This window comes from Anser cygnoides, chromosome 3 (assembly GCF_040182565.1).
Source record: "Anser cygnoides isolate HZ-2024a breed goose chromosome 3, Taihu_goose_T2T_genome, whole genome shotgun sequence".
In the NCBI taxonomy this organism is placed as follows: domain Eukaryota; kingdom Metazoa; phylum Chordata; class Aves; order Anseriformes; family Anatidae; genus Anser; species Anser cygnoides.
In genome coordinates, this window is record NC_089875.1 from 90,746,694 (window position 1) to 90,764,739 (window position 18,046).

The 18,046-nt window shown below is 38.0% G+C and overlaps 1 protein-coding gene across 48 annotated transcripts in view; it reads right to left on the reverse strand.

Moving 5' to 3' along the window:
- RIMS1 (regulating synaptic membrane exocytosis 1) overlaps positions 1 to 18,046 on the reverse strand; it is a 318,536-nt gene that overhangs the window by 51,853 nt on the left and 248,637 nt on the right. For 40 of the 48 annotated variants that reach the window (XR_010830508.1, XR_010830507.1, XM_048077390.2 and 37 more), the window contains one exon: positions 14,915 to 15,081. The exons of the other annotated variants lie outside the window; for them this stretch is intronic. Coding sequence is in view for 38 of the 40 variants with exons in the window: in XM_048077390.2 (XP_047933347.1) it covers positions 14,915 to 15,081 (167 nt within the window). In the remaining 2 variants the exon portion in view is untranslated. The remainder of the gene's footprint in view (positions 1 to 14,914; positions 15,082 to 18,046) is intronic. 48 annotated transcript variants of the gene reach the window in all.

The window sequence follows — 18,046 nt, forward strand, 5'->3', positions numbered from 1 at the left end:
AACGACCTCAGAATCAGACATTTTCATCTGTAATACACTGTTTGGGGGTAAAAACGATACATAATTATATTTTTAAGCAGCTTAGCTTAACTGTTTTCACATATCTTGCCTCTGCATTAACTATTTGGAGGATATTGCCCTCTATTTTCCTCCACAAAAGCAAGAGTTGTGACAAGTTAAACCAGTGTGCTCACCCCAAGAGAGATCACCTAAGAAGCAATATTAATTAATTGCCGTTCATTTATTTTTTTTCTCTTTAATGAAACTGAGAAATGCATTAGTTAATAAAAACAGTTTTGCTGCTGATTTTTGAGCTGCAATTATTCATGGAAACAAAGCAAGATTCCTAATTTATGTCTGCTGTTGTGGTGGATCCTTGCACTGTGGAATTTTTTGATTAAAAATGCTGGTCAGTTACACTGTTACTGGTTTGGGTGTTAGTGACATCCGTAATGAAAGTTTGTCAAACAACAGAAAATTTCCATGTCTGTTTAACGCTCAAGGTTGATTTTTTATTCTTTTTTATGTTCCAGACCATGACAGACCATCTAGACCTTTTGAAGGAGCTAAGAAAAACACACTGTACCATAAAATTGTACCGTACCATAATAAACAAGTAAATAAATTCACTTCGCTTTGAAAAATACTTATGGCTGGTGCTTGGCTGAAAGATGTGAATCCTTTTATCAGGCACAAACTGCCTTCTGTACCTTTGAGTATCTGTATAAATTTGGTGAAACAACATTTTAAAGTCTTAAGTGTCATGTTAAGAGACTTGGAAGAGATCACCAGCGAAAATACCAAAAGACTTTCTATCACATCATGGTGTTGCACCCATTCACAACTCCTATTGCTGGTTAGATTGCACATTTCCTAAACATTACTATTTCACTTGCAGGCTAGAGGCAGAAAGTCAGTATTTTCCAGGAAATTTCTGTATGTTAGCTACTCTAGATCTGGGAAATTGAGACAAACTGTCAAGATGCAGGAAAGCTGCATATTCTGTGACGGCAATCAGGCAAAACCCAAGACAAAGTCATCTGATTGGACTGCAACATAGAAGGGAAATAGTCATCTCTCGTAGGAAAGAGACTAGCTAACAATGATAATGAAGAAGAAGAAGAAGAAAAGTCAGGGAATCCATTCTTCTGACAGTTTTTTCTGAAGGCAAAATGGTTCCTAAAAATCCCTGAGACTGAGCATGAGCCTTTCCAACATACCATCACAAATATTTATTGTATTTTGACCATCTCATGAGGTGGTCAGAATATCTTTTATATCAACAAAACACTCACTTTTGCAGAGAAAGCACACTACTTTTTCACGTGTCATTCACCATGTTCTGCAACTGTGACTTAGCAAGCCAATAAACTGTTCAATCTTTTACTGTGTAACTGGGTTAAGCAAAGTATTTTAAAGAACTGTATGTGTTTTTTGGTCCAAACTTTTCACATGATGTGGGGATTGAATCCACAGTACCAAGCAAAAATAAACTCAGATGCAAGAGGCAGCATATGATCACTAACGAAGACATGTTAGAAGAGATTTGTCCATCATCACATCAAAGCTCTAGGGCAGAGACCTGAAGAAATTAATTTGCCAGAACATTAATTATCTGTCTGAGCCAGAAGACCATCTTTTCTCCTCCTGCCACCACCCCACACCCCATTCCTCTAAAAGTGTTCTAGCTTCTGTAGCAAAGAGTTTTAAATAAGAGCGACTGTTTGTGCACAGTCTTCATTTATCCCTGGGACAGGCCCATACCATGTGCTGACTGAGGCGATTTCAGCAGAGAAAAATGTGAGATTAATTCAGTGAGTATGCCTACAGGTTTACAGAGCCAGGCTCAGTCCCAGTATTCCTACTTTTCAGCACTTAGCTTTGCACTCATCATATTCTTTTTGTATATTTTGTGAAAGTTTTCTTTTATATTACATAGATTTGATTGTACTGACTTATGTCATTAAAAAATTCATATATAAGTAGTAAAACTGACAATGTTTTATTCATATATGCAGGCAACAATCCTGCTATTTTCAGTCACCTTCTCCTGTTTTATTAAAATATGCCCATCAATTTAAAAGCCTTTTTTTTTTTTTTTCCACTTTCCATTTTAGGCTACATTTTTATATCAGGTGAATTTTCATAAGATTTATTTTATTCTAAGATATCACAAACTGAAGAGCTGTAAACTGTAAGTTTTCCCTTTTTGTTTTCAGTTAAAGTATTGGAGATAGAGCAGTTTGGGTGATTTTAAATTTATTATGACAGCTCTTCAAGCCAATTTGATGGTCATCCTTCTACGTCTGGTCAATACTAGTTTCAGTCAGTGCATTGAATTGCTTAGCCAGCCAAACTTTGTTAGAATTGTAGATTCTTGACTTTTGATATCTGAGTAATTTTTACTGATGAACTTAAACTTACCTTCACTGTTCCAGCTGAACTCTGATACTTCACTATTCTTGAATTTTGTAACTCATATGTTACAAGTTATGAACCAAGTGCAAGGCCCTGCATCGTCCTGCATCTGGGCCAGGGCAATCCCAAACATGAAGACATGCTGGACAGAGAATGGACTGAGAACAGCCCTGAGAAGATGGACCTGGGGATGGTGGTTTATGAGAAGTTCCAACATGAGCTGGCAATGTGCTCTTGCAGCCCAGAAAGCCAGCTGTTTTGATGGGGCCTGGGGTCCATCAAAAGAAGGATGGATAGCAGGTCAAGGGAGGTGGTTCTCCCCCCTCTGCTCTGCTCTCACAAGAATCCACCTGGAGTGCTGCATTCAGCTCTGGATCTCCCAGAACAAGAAGGACACGGAAGTATTCAAAAAAGTCCAGAGGAGGGCAACAGAGATGATCAAGGGGCTGGAGCACCTCTCCTATGAAGACAGGCTGAGGGACTTGGGGTTGTTCAGCCTGGAGAAGAGAAGACTCTGGGGAGACCTTATAGTGGCCTTCCAGTACCTAAAGGAAGCCTACAGGAAAGATGGGGAGGGACTTTTTATCGGGGAGTGTAGTGATAGGACAAGGAGTAATGGCTTTAAACTTAAAAAAGGTAGATTTAGATTAGATATTAGGAAGAAATTCTTTATTCTGAGGGTGGTGAGGCCCTGGCACAGGTTGCCCGAAGAAGCTGTGGATGCCCCATCCCTGGAGGTGTTCAAGGCCAGGCTGGATGGGGCTTTGGGCAAGCTGGTCTGATGGGAGGTGTCCCTGCCCATGGCAGGGTGTTGGGACTAGATGATCTTTAAGATCCCTTCCAATCCAAACCATTCCATGGTTCTACGGTTTAGAGGCACAGAGACTAACCAAAAAATCATAGACTCATGTAAAAGATTGGCCTCCAACCAAATTACTATATACTCTGTTCCCATACTTGTTCAACAGGAAACAGCCCATATAATTACTTTCCTGAGGAAACACTCTAGATAAAGAGACATGAAGTAACACAGGGACCAAAAATTCTGTGTAAACAAACTAGCTCTGGAGTGAGAAGCCTCAGAACGGCACTTAGTGGCATTCTGCCCAACCTCACAAGTCATGCAAGGCAGGGCTCCTGGGCTCCGTATAGGAAGTTGCTGACATGAAATAGCATGCTGGGATAAATCTGTTGTATATGAATAGCTGGGAATGCATGATGTGATTATACCATGCACTCTAAAAAGGCAGTCAGTCTGCAAAATATAGAGAAATACTTTCAGATACTATGGCAGTGAGCATCTAGAAGCAAGCGTATGTCCAGAATAGGCAGTATTACAGCACTCTGGTGCCAGGGTTGGTGGAAAGATCCCTTCGTTCTCTTCCTACTGTCTAGTTCTACATGAGTTTCATATGCTCTGTTATGGTTTAGGTAACCTGTCCTCAGCTATGTTCTCTAATGAATCTAATATGGGCTTTTATTGTTAATTTTTAACAGTTAAACACATGGAAAGTCTTCAGTCTGTCAGCAGTCCTGGCTACATTATGGATGCTTTGGTGGGCTATCCAGCTACGGGAGAGAGGATGTTTTCCATACTAAAATCAACTAATTAAACTCCCTCGGTAATTAAATACAAAACTAGAAACCACTGAAGTAACTGCACAACAAATGTTGCTTATGACATTTTATAAAAATGAGTCTTTACTTGGCCCTAAACATCTTGTTTACAGGAGAAACCTTGACTACAAAGAAACATTCATACACAGGCAAATTGTCAGGAATGTAATTAGTGTCATAAATATAGCAGTTTTCTTTTGGTATTTATAACAGTCTTGTTTTATACCAAACTAGAATTCCATTATTGTTTTAGTCATGCTGTACAAAAGCTGAAACAGTCCAATATCTTGGTTTTAATACTGACTTTTAACATTGAATACAGTTTGTTTTTATAAATCACAAATAAGTAATTGTTAAAAAAATATTTGGGAAATCAAAGTAGGTCAGTATTGCCATGTGTTCAGTAAGCTTGCTAATACAATACTACAAGAGTCTAATTCCTGAAGCTAACTGGAAAGTGCTTGACAACTCAATGCAAGTGCTTAGTGCAAAGCATAAGTCCAGCCAGACAGAATAAAACTTGCAAACAAGTGTTTAGCATCCTGATTCAGTAAAACACCAGACTTGTGCTTGAATGGCTCTCTTTCCAGCAAATCACATCACAGAACAGGCTATGTAGTTCACTGAATCTCCGTACAATTCACTAACCATAACTTCATTAGTGGTGGGAGCTCTCATTCCTCCTTCACTGAATCTTCTTGCACATGCAGTCTGTATCTAACTAGCCTTCCCTTTCCTGTGTCACTCACTGCTGCTTGATAATATTGTGCCACAGAAAAAGCTTTTAATCATGTCCCCATTTATTCTCCTCTCCCCACACACAGCTGAGCTTGCAGACATAACAACACTTTTCAAAGGCTCAATTCTCTGAAAATTCCAACCCTCAAATACCCTTCTTAGCCCAAACGCCAACACCATATCTCTGGGTCACACACAGAGTATAACACTGGATTTCTTTTGCAAGTTAGCTAAGTAGAAGAGATGAATCAAATTACAGTGAAGTCTCTCTTAAATTACGTGCATTTTATTTTGGGGGCACAACCAAAAATGACTGAGAGACATGTCTGCAGACAAAGTTTCCAGAGAAGAATGAAGATCAGCGATAGTTTTCTTTCTTGAAGGTGAAGTGGTTTAAGGTAATTATGTCTTATATTTAGATAAAATTCTTCCACCAGACTAAGGTGAAAAAAAACGGGCCATAGGAAAAGAAAGTAATTCAGTAAATCTCATTAGTAGGCAATAGGGAGCACTGTACATTGCCCTCACTAGCAGGAGGCACATTTCAAGAGAGGCCAGCAAAAGAAACAAGTAAATTTTTTTCTGGCTTTACAGAATTTGGTTCCACTCAACATATTATTAAGTGAGAAATTACACAGGGTAAAAAACTTTGGCCTCTGGAAGCCATGTATCTAATACTAGAGGACTATAATGTAATAGGCTATAGTATAATAAACGGTAGTAGCTACATGTTGAAGTTAGAAAATAGATATTTACTCCCTAGGAAGTTGAGACACTTTGCATATTCACAAATATTACATAGCTTTTCAGTTACAGTTTACTGAACTGTAACTCAAATCCTAAGAGTTAATCTTGTAGGATAAAGTGTGAAGCTTGAAAGTTGATTCTGAACTTCAATAGCTATGAAAATCAGTATTATTTACTTACTCAAATTAGAAGGAAGAATCACTTATTTCTGATCATTGTTTCATTACTTGTACATTAAAGCACAAAACAAATACAGTACTGCACTATAAATACACAAATTACTGTAGTCAGTGCAGTTCAGCTGTAGTATCTTGTGATTCTCTCTTACAAAGGAGGGATAGCATTTTGCACAACTAGCAAAATATCCATTTTTATACAGAACACTCGTAGTGAGAGCTAGAAACATCTCAAATACCCAGTTTGGCCCACTATACCCAAACTCTGATCCTTCACATGCTAAACTACACTACTGGATATTTCATTGCAAATTTATTCAGCTCAATCCTTCCTTATTTATATAAGGTGAACTTGCCCTGAGACAGGTTTGTATAAGGAACAAGGGATCAAATATATGCAAGGTGCAAAAAATTCTGTGACATTCAACACATTTTCAGAGTTCTCAGATACTGAAAATTTAGATTGAGTGTGGCAAAGCAAATAAACCATACAAAGCCAGTATGAAGCTGCCTGTTGTTCCCATTTTCCAGGTGATTTCGTTTTACTAATGAATGTACAGCAGTGTTCTGTTGTTGCCTCTACTAGCTCTGTCTGTAATATCTGTAATAATAATTTAAAGATTTTACATTTCATTTTTTTATCATTTTTTTTCTGTATGAGTGAAGAATCTTAAGTATGTTCTGTACACTGTAGCATAAACTCAATATACAGATTTCAATTACTTTTGCAATTAACATGAAATGAATCAGTCTCCGTTTCGATACACGCCTCATTTCATCAACTGAAATGCATTAAAAGCCTTTGGTGTATTATGTTTTCCTTGATTGTCATGACACGAAGTTAAACATAGCTGAGCTGGCTATGTGGTGCAGTACTGCTGCATATCAACTGAATTACTGAGTTGACAAGAGGGTGGGGAAAGGACTGAACTACTTGTTGCACAGGCCACATCACAAACATTTATGATGGCAACAAGCAGCATTACTGGGAAAGCTAAGAGTAGGTCAGATGGCTCTTCAAACTCTCTCTACTCCATTCTCCCTCATCACCATAAATTGTGCTAAATTAGTTCCATATACTATGGGGGTGGATGGAAAACAAACAGGAGAAAATCTATTTCCAGTCCAGGGAGTGCTATGTAGCTACCTCTCTTTGAGATATCTTCTGCAGATCAACACTGCTGATAGCCCTCAACGAGACAGCAAATCTCCAGTTACTTCATCTGGCTCTACACTACACTAAAGACTTTGAGCATTTTATGTAAGAGAACAGCATAATAAGTAGTGTGAAATGAAACTGAACAAAAAGAAGCATCTACATGTACAAATGTTACTAAATAAGAGGGTAATACAAGCACAGAGAAGATGACTGTCAGCACTCCCTGCTTCCCAATGAACTCCAAGCAGAACATCCCCAGACAGGTCTAGCTAGAAGTGGGGAAGGCAGAGGTCTTACTTGAATCACTGGGGAAAATAGTGTCTTTGGTTTAGAGTTTGAGAGTTTATAATCTGGCATTCTTGAAGTAACTGGCTCCACAGTAACTAAAGGACAAAAAGGTACAACAGCAGAAGTACAAGGGATCCTATCCCGTGCAAGGTGGTCTCCTGTGTTTACATAAGACTTCCACTCCAGAAATTCAAGTTTCCACGATGGTCACAGTAACTAAGATGTTAAACAGTACTACTGCAGTACTGACCCATGGGGTACACCACCAGTGACTTGCCTCCAGCTGGACTTTGCGTCACAGATCACAACCTTCTGAGCATGGCATTCAGTCAGTTTTTAATCTGCCTCACTGTCCACTTACCGAGGCCATACTTTTGTCCATAAGGATGTTATGGAAGAATGTGCTGAAAGACTTACTAAAGAAAAGACAAGGAACAACCATTGTTCTTTTATCCACCAAGCCAGTCAGTTAATGAAAGAAGGCTGTCCATTTGATCAGATATGACTTTCCCTTCATAAATTCACGCTGACTACTCAAAATTAACCTCTTGGTCTGTACATTTAGAAATGATTTCCAGGATTATTTACTCCATCACCTTCCCAAGGGTTGAGGTTAGGTCAACAGGCCTGGAGTTCCCCAGATCCCTCTTGAAGATGGGAGTGGCAATTTCTTTCTTCCAGTCTTCAAGAACATCCCCTGGTTGCCGTGACTTTCCAAAGATTACCAAGTGGCCTTGCAATGGCACTGGTCAGCACCAGCTCATTTATTACTCATGAGTGCACCGTCACGTCCGAAGGATTTGTACATGTTCAGTTTGTTTAAATGTTCCCTGACTTGATCATCTTCTGCTGAGTCCTTGTTCCAGACTTTTCTTGGGCCTTGAAATCTTCAAGGCAAATCTTACCCATGAGACTGAGGTCAAGAGTACTTTGCAATGAGTACTTTGGCCTTTTTTGTGTCCGTTGTTGTCAGACCACCTGCCACATTCGTAGCTGTTCCACATTTTCTGAAGTTTTTCTTTTGCTGCTAATGTACTTGTAGAAGTCCTTCTTGCTGTCCCTCCTGACCCTTGCCAGATTTAACTCCAAGTGGGCTTTAGCTTCTTTAAACCTATCCCTGCATGCTCAGATAGTGCCTCTGTATTCTTTCTGCTTCCACATTTTATATGCTTACTCTGTTTGAATTCCTGCATGTAGGGATGGAAGAGTGTTGAGCTTGAAGCAGGTGATCACTGAAAATCAACCAGCATTCCTAGACCCCTCTGACACTGTATCACATGGGATTCTTCCAAGAAGAGCCCTGAACAGACCAAGACCAGGCCTTCTGTTCTCCTGAAATCCAGGGTTGTGATAGCAATTTTTGGCTTGCTCCCTTCTCTTACAACTCTGAATTTCACAATCTCACAGTCACTGCAGCCAAGACTGCTCCCAGCCTTGACACCCCCAACCATTTCTTCTTTGTTTGCAGTTATTGGGCCCAGAAGAGTGTCCCCCTCGTCAGCTTCTCGATCACCTGTGTCAATAAGTTGTCACAAATGCATTCTAGAAACCTCTTAGATTGCTTGTGCCCTACCGCGTTGATCATAAAGAAGATCTCTGGATGGTTCGAGTTCCCCAAAAGGACCAGGGCCTATGAACGTGAATCTTCTTTCAGTTGTTGGAAGCCCATTCCAGCTACCACTACTTCTTTATCAAGAAGCCCATAGCAGACACCCACATCATCATCGCATTGGTGAGCCCTCTAACTCCTGACTCATAAGATTCCATCTGGTTCATCACCTATCTCTAGGCAGAACTTCCTGCATCCTTTCTGCTTTCTCACAAAAATAGCAGCCCCCTTTCTCCCTGTTCTGGCCTGTTCTTGCATGGATTGCAGCACTCCAGCAGTGAGCTATATCACTACTCCTCTGATCTTGGTGAGATAATAACCCTGCAGCTGCACAACAGACCTCTAATTCCTCTTGTTCATTCCCCATGTTGCATGCATGCCACCTGGTTGTGATCTCCCAGAAAAGGTGTGAGAACTTCCCCCACATGCTGTCCTTTCAGAACCTTCTTATTTGTTTGTATACTCTCGTGGTGGGCTTGTTCCTGCCCTGTTTTGTTGATTATGATATCACACCTGTCAACATCACCCTGCACCCTTTGCTCGCCAACCTAAAAAATGCTTCTTCACTTGATCAAGTGTCATCATTTCCCTCCCTCATCATTCCTGATTCAAAGGTCAAGTGTACAAGTGCTGAAGTTCTAGTGTACTGAAAGAACAACAGCTTTATGGAAGTTTAAACTGGGGATGAACAGGATTGTCACAGAGAGCCTGGTAGTATGAACCAAAAAAGTGTTTTTTTTTTTTTTTCCTATAGCAATGTACTAAGAACATACCTGAATCCCAAGAAATGTATATGAGTTTGTGATACAAGCCATTCAGTGTCATGGCATAATGTGTGAAATAGATTTGGACTGGTTTGAATTCCAACCTACTATATTTATGCTGTTTCTTTAATAAACTCATTTAAAATATTTTAATTAATCTTAAGCATTTAATTTAACAATGCATGTAAAACTAGATGAAAATATGGCACATACATAGTTATATTATTATATATCACACATTTATTAAGGCATTAAATATAATTCTTACTAAAGATGTGTTCTTCAAATTTAAAATGAGGAATGACAATGATATTCCTCACGTAGGGACTTTTTGTTTCAAATTCAGGTACACTTAAAATGAGTTATCTAGCCTTCCATAAAATTGGCAGATTTAAGCTAAACATCTTATGGTAGCTGATTTGCTAAATCCTCCAGAATAGAAACCTCCAGCTCACATCCACCATGTGTGACAGTTCCCTACTTGACATCACTGAAAAGTCCATCTTCAAAGGTATCTTTGAATAAACAGGCTCCTAATGCAAAAATAAAAATAAAAATAATGCTATGACATCATTGGGCATAATTTTTACCCATGTGAGCAAATGTCCTTCTTTGTCTGATGGTGCTGATTAGTTATCATGTATTTAACGTGGATCCTTAATTATCAGTCTTTTGCGTTAAACTATAGCATACACAGGCACAAAGTACTGCTTGACTGTATTTTAAATTCATACAGAACATGCCTAATGAAAGCAAACCTGCATAAAGGAGGACTGGTAACCTGACTTCAGTCATGAAATAAATAGAAAATCCAAATTCTATAGCAAGCCAAATTCACAGGTCTGATTCTGATTCAAGTCAAAAGCCACAGCACCTGATATTTGCCTGGACTTTCACTAGAGAACATGATGGTCAACCAGACTTCGTAGGACAGTAACAAGAAAGATGCTTGAAATAATTTCATATCCAGACTAATTTATCCATGCATAGCTGTTTGTTATAGCATCCATCTGAAAATGCTAAACAAATTAGAAATGAAGAAGCTATTTTATATGTTTATATTTAGAACTTGCATTAATCATAATTCTCTCTTGCAATGCATTATCAGTGCTAATCAACAAGATCTCCACACTGAAGATTATCTAATGGTATTTCCATGCATGCTATGTAACAGCTTTCTGACAGGTAATTCAATTACAATTATACTGTAGGAATGAAATTATCCATCTACCTTAAAAGGTTTAGATGCAGTCGTGTCATTGATCAACAGACAGAAAAGATTTGCTTTCGCTCTCCCTATGTTACTGACTTCTTCAGGATTCTCAAGTTTTCTAATGTTACTAAACTTGCATTTCCGAGTTTTGATCCAACAATCAGCTGGAGCATTATCTAACTATCCAAATAAGGCATACAGTATCTCTGTGTTGTTCGCTTCAATTTGTTTTCCCCTTACTATACAGACAGTATTTTATTCTACAATTGATGTGCAAAATGAAAAATAATGTAATTGGAATATAATGTAACTGGAGTTACTCATTAAAATTAAAAATTGCTGATCAAACATCAACAGTTACATATTTAGAGCTAACGTTCATATACTTTTGAGCCACAAGATAAGGATGTATTGTCATGTTTTAAAATCATTACTGTTTGAATAAAAATAAGTAAATATTTATAAATATAGGATAATATAGAACACTGTCCAAAATGACAGAATTCCAAACCTGCAAAATTGAGAGAGGGAGGGATTCATCAGTTCTTCTAGATTGATGGGGAAAAGGCATTAGTTAGCTATTTGAAGGATCTTTTCCTTCCTTAGGACTTGGGAGGAAAGGTCAGGAAACTGTTCATGCTGTCAGAGCTGGTGGTAGAGTTGGTGGATATAAACTGCACTATGACCTGAAACTTCAGTCAGTCTGACATTTAAGAGTAATCATATTGTACAAAACGACAGCAGAATTATTGCTTTCTTAGTGACAGCCCTAAAGACAGTACCTTGTATTTTCACATGCCTAACAGCTTAATTTATATCCCTTTTCAGAAATGCCATATGAAGGATGATGGGGTTATATCGACTAACAACATTAACTAAAACTACTGCTGTCTCAAAACGAGCTGGTGTATTTCATTCAGAAATTTGACACCACAACTCTAAATATAAATAGTTAACCAATGCTTTTCAGTTCATGTAGGAATGTTAGAGGAGAACAGTTTAACTTCAGGTCACTAATCTGAGAGCTGAAGTACTCTCCGGTCACATTTCTCCATTTAAGGCAGTTACCTCAGCTTGCTGGTGAATAGTTCTAGGATTCATTCTCCTCAACTCAACAGAGAGAGAGATGGAGACACCCTTTCCGAAGGTGCATCAGAGCAGGAACCTTGCTCGTGTATTCTGAATTCAGGTATTTTTCTCCTGAATACAAAAGGCACCTAAGGCTACTAGTTGGATGACTTAGTTTAGTGAGATGGCTAAAACTGGGACACCTTGCTAGAGCTTCTACATACTTACTAGGTTCTTCACAGCTCTCATCTCCAGAAGGTATCTGAAGAAAATAACTAGGTTCATGAAATTGGCAGTTCAAAGAGCTTCTTGACCTTAAACTTAACATTACACTCACACACTTGCCATGGCCACTGGGCTACACTTCCAAATGAAGATGATGGTGGAAATGTGTTTCAGTAAGATGGAAAACAGACAGTTAAAAAAATGTTCTTTTCCTTGCCCCTCCTGCTCAACTACCCCGTATCCTCATGCTTGATATAAGTTAACATCAGGTTCCTTGGAGGCAAAAATAAAATTTGAACTTCAAATTACTAACAAAACTTGAACTTCAAATTTCTAATTCATTGAATTCATAGAAACATTAATTAAGAGCAAGAATCCATTTCACTTAATTTTAGATGCCTACAAGTAAACAACCTACCTTAACTAGTCATCTAGGGTTCCTATAATAATTAAAGCTAGGAAAGAACAATTCCCCCATCTTTGACATTTATCTGAAGATGAAGAAAACCATCCAAGATGACAGCTGTTTCCTTCGTTTTAATGATAATTCAGAGAAGTTAGATGAATAATTTAATGAATACCTAATCTTAGACGAATTCTATGGTACACATGCAGCTTTTAAGGCTGAGTTGAACAGGATGAATCTCACTATGTAAAACTGTTTAAAATATAATCAACCCATTCCCCAAATTAACCCTCCCCTTCCATGTAATTAGTAAGTAGTGCCAAGAAGTGATTAAGGACTATATGACAGAAGCAACCAGTACAGACACAGGAGGAGAGGAATCTAAGTTTGCCTCAGATCATCAGAAAAAAGCCTTTTCTTTTCTTCAGCACTCAACTTCCCTTTATTCCGACCTTGCTTGATATAAAATTCCTACCATACATCATTTTTGCACATCTCCAAAGACTTTCACCTTTCCGTTGCCACAATATCCGATCATCAAAAGTAACTGTAAACAACTCACATCAAAAATTTTGAACAGCAGATGTTAACCTATTGGATAAAATACTTTCCAACATAACATCAAAATGATTTTAAAATGTATTTCTTTGCATTTAATGGTTGAAATAAGCTAACTGCATTAGGCATCTCTCACTTACTTTATGCGTACTTTGGGGGAGCAAAACTACAGCAGGCTTAGATGAAAAATAATTAAAATTATTAGTATCTTATGAATCTATTAATTTCTTCCTGGTGTTTCTACTGAATGAGCTGCAATGCATATTACTACCATATATTTTATTCACTATGTAAGTACTACCTGAAGTTAAGAGAAAATTAAAGCAAGTAACTATAAAGTGTCTCATGTCTTATGCATGGATTCTCTGGAGAGTATCAGAAAGTGAAACCATCTGAATTCCAACTACATCTCACTTTAGGAGTTTAGAGTGAAGCTGAACTCTCCCAGCTGGAGCTCCCATTGCAAACACTTGGTTTTGTACACCACCTTGGCCTATTCTGTATCCAATGTGCTCTGCTGCTCGTTAGAATTAAAGAGGCAGAATGAGAAAAAAGGTCTGATGTCAGGTTTCCCCCTTCCCCCCATACCAAAAGGTTACAGGTTCTCCTGGGTTGAGACCCTTCTGATATTTATGATCAGACGTTATGAACCCAGGTAACCTTCCTGATAAAATCTCAACACAGAGGTAGTTATGGGTAAAAATCCTATTTTGGTCAAACTGCCAAAAATACTGTAAAAATATATAGTTGAGGAAATTCAGTATCTAGAAAATATACGTGTTTTGGAAAAATTAAACCCTTTGTAAGAGACAAGTAGTAAAAAGTTAAGCTACAATGAAATGTAGCATTTAAATACATGATCTGAACTTCAAATACAACCAACTTCAAATACATTTACAGTTCCACTAACAGTGTTCGGCTGGATTATGGATTTCACTATTAATACAGATGTATTTCACCCATCTAAAACACATTTTAATACACTTGTGAGCTTTCTTTAACAATAAAAGAAGGTGGAGCTAGTTCATACACAGAGCCCACTTTCTGACTTTCCCTAATATCCCTTCCCATTTTGTGAACAGATTAAAAAGCTGAATTTCTTGAATGGTGAGTCTGTCTAGAAATGTTCCAATGTACTTAATGATGCCATCCAGACTTTCATCAGACTGATCTTCTCCATCAGGATAATTTTATTTTTTTATTTTTTTACAGTTCCTAATTCATATCCTGACTTCTAGCACCTACAGTCATATTTTTCAGAGTACAGACATTGGTAGATGTTATCATAGACACAAAGCCAATCCTACAGCCATTATTGCTGGTGGGAGTTTTATCAAGTTAAACGAAGACAGGATCCTGTTTGTACGTTTTTTAAAAAGCCCTAAATGGAGAAGTAGCTTATTATCAAGGATGAAAGAGATTTGATTATTGATAATATATCTATTTTAAAGCAGAGATATAAAGTTACTATAGAAAAACTTGTTTCAAAGCCAGTAACTCATCATGGATGAAAACAGCAAAACAAAAGTAGGCAGGTATGGAGACAGACACATAGATGGAAAGAAAACCAAAGCTTTTATGAAATCAAATTCTTTATATGACAAAACTACCAACATTTCTGCTGTAATATCTTATTGGTGTATATATTACACTGATTCATAACCAGCAATGAGATAGTGTGTGTTCAAGTCCCACTTGCCACAAATACATCACCTCATGGGAACTTCTGTTTTCTGTTTTAGACACTTAAGTGCAAAAAAGTATCGTCATCTTAGGCTAGCAATGGAAGACAGCTTATATGTACACAGACAACATTTCCCAAGTACTTCTATGGCCGTGATCACTTAATTTCAATAATTTCTAGTTGTATTTTGGCACCTACACAAAACAGGGGATGTGATACAATTGAAGCTGCACTGAGAACTCACCTGATTCTGCCCCGAGGGCGTTCAGATTGCTCTGACATAAAACTTGTGCTGCTGAGGCGTGAGGCACTGCTGGTTCGGGAAATGGCTGACACATCACTGACATCACTATCTGATGATTTGGCAGAGACGTTATCACAACTTCTGTACTGATCTGTTTGTATGTTATACTAGAGATCAAGAAAAGAAAGGGTGAGGAGTCTCATCAAAACACAGTGCATATACCGAGACAACAAATGACCTAAGTATGATAATTCTCTACAGCTGCTTTTGGATCTAACAAAATTTAATGAACTTCAGAGGAATATTTATATTAAACAATGTTTTCATGTCTACTAAAGAAATCAAAAGTGGTATTTATGTAATAATTCAGATACTTGAAATAAATTACAGCATTGGACTTTAAATAGGCTGCTGGATCTTTAGTACTCTCAAACTATAATAATTAAATATTTATGCAGTGGATACAAGAAGGTGGCACTAGGGGTTGCTTTCAATACTTCTCAGAAAAGCAAAAAAATTACTATGTCAAAATATCTCTTTGTATTATGATACTTGAGAACTAGTCGTGAAGAAATCAAACAACAAAAATAATATTTGTTCTCAAGCAGATCAGTTCCCTGATCTGGTCGCACATGTGCACAAGTGTGAGAACTAGCAGAGGACCTGGCAGGAAGAGCATGTGGAGAAGGGTAGAAACTAGTACACTTTCGTCAACAGCAGAAGCTTAGGTTAGTTAAAATCAACTGCAACACCGTATCTATTGCGTAACACTCAAATTACCCACATCACCAGTTAGACATATTTAAAAAAAGAGCTTCAGTCCTAGTAATGTCACACTTACCTAAATTGCCAGGTTCCCAAAACTAAAATTCACTACCATTAGAGAGAAAGGGACCCTCATCTGGGAAGGGACGGAAACAGTGCCATACTTTCCAGGGCATGATATGTGAAAACTATGAACATGTGGCAACATAAGGCAGTTTTTGACATGACACTCTAGGGAGTTCATTTTCTGGATCTGTGCTCTGTAAAACTGCAGTAAGTTTTATGTAAAAGTTTATGTGCAACTTATAGACAAAGCTGTGACCACTTGTGAATATCCTCAGCTGAACTAGGCACTGGCTTTCAGGCAGAGCCAGTTGGCAAAAAGCATGACTTAAAAAGCCTGGCAACACAAGCTCAGGTGAATATACACCTAATACAGATGAATGTATCACCTTCAAGCCATGAAACACAGTTTCCTGATTTCCCTGTCCTCTACAAGAGGCATACAATTTTTTTTTTGACTTATTACTCCCTACCTACCCCTTTCCGGTACATTTTGAAAATCAGCTAACTCAGTAACGTCAGATAACCTCCCCTGAGGTTAGCACTATCCTGAGTGCGAACTTTAAGAGAGTGAAAGAAGGGCTGGGAGGATGACAGGGAAAAAAGAAAAAAAAAGGAAAAAAAAAGGAAAAAGAAAAAACAAAACATGACCTTGTATAGCTTTATCCCCTTCTTTCTTACAGATTCCCTGGTGAAAGAGCACAGGCTACTTGTGAATTTCAACATCAGCTGAGATAGTTTGTTCTGTTCCTAGTTAACTTTTTTTTTGGCAGAAAATTCATATAAATAACTTGTACTGCTGTCACTCAAAGTTTTAATTACTGTGAAAGATTATTTTCTTTTCTTTCAAATAATATGAACGGTCAGGGGAGGGGGGGGGGAGAAACAGATTAACAAAATAAAAGCAATTTTGAAGTTAGCTTTTTTTCCCTTTCAGAGACAGAAGTGCTCTTAAGTCAGTGAACGTTAAAAGAAGAATACTTTATGGTTGAAATACACCTGAACTTGTCATTCAGAGAAGAGTCACAAGCCAAGATCCACTTATTTGATATTTCCATTAGAGAAAAGCCTGCAGGTTTCCAGTTGGGACCAAAAATAAAATAATAATGTCCCACTCATCTAGAGTCCTACTGCTCTTCAGCATAACTGTGTGTATTTGTAATACATTTCTCTGTCATGTTACATTTAAATATTACACAAAAATCATTCTGAAGCTTTAAAGTTAAGTAACTTTTCAGTGCAATCACTTCTCTTTCAACTCTATGTCTTAGGCAGTTAAAGTTTATGTAACATTTCCATTCCAGAGTGCACTATTTATCTCATTTGGAACACTGCTGAAGTTTGCAGCTGGCTTCAAATTCCCATACTATCTGCACTGTTTGTCTGCTTCTGTATTACAAAGACAGATTTTTTTTTCAGTGTAACTGTCTGAAATATAAACATTTGAAATGTAGTTCTTCCATTCACTTTACCACCTATGGAGTCGCTGCTTCTGCATAAGCAATAGGTGAAAAAAGGGGTATGATGAACTGCAGACGTGTTGACACCAGTGAAAAGAGCACAGAGAAATAAAAAGTGTACTTCGTGGATACTTATAAAAAAGACGGAGAGTGACTTTTTGCTCAATCAGATGACAGGACAAGGGGGAATGGTTTTAAACTAAAAGAAGGGATATTTAGATTAGATGTTAGGAGGAAATTCTTCACTCGGAGGATGGTGAGGCACTGGCACAGGTTGCCCAGAGAGGTTGTGGTGCCCCATCCCAGGAGGTGTTCAAGACCAGATTGCCCAGGGCCTCATCCAACCCGATCTGGTGGGAGGTGTCCCTGCTCACAGCAGGGGGGTTGGAAGTAGGTGATCTTTAAGGTCCCTTCCAACCCAAACCATTCTGCGTTTCCATTCTATGATGGAATCACAGTTTTCACGGTTCCTTAATGACTAACAGCATTAGCAATTTTACTGATTATAAGGCATTAGAGAAGTAAGTTAATAATCCATTATATTATTTTCCATATTATTAAGATTTTATATTTCTAGATCTTTCACCTCAACCTGTGGTGAATGGAATAGTTCAGAGCTTTGAAACTGAAGAAGTGCCCTCTCCTTTACAGAAAAAGCCTCAGGTGACTAACCTCTGAAAATACGTGCCTCATTATGTGCTTTGAATAATAGAATTAAATAAGAAAATGAAATGGGGATTAAAATGAGGAAATTAAAATGAGGAAAGAAATACAGACCAGAACCATTAAGGGCTAGGTTCACTGAGGGACTTACTCAAGTCTTGAGATCATAGCTGCCTTTGAG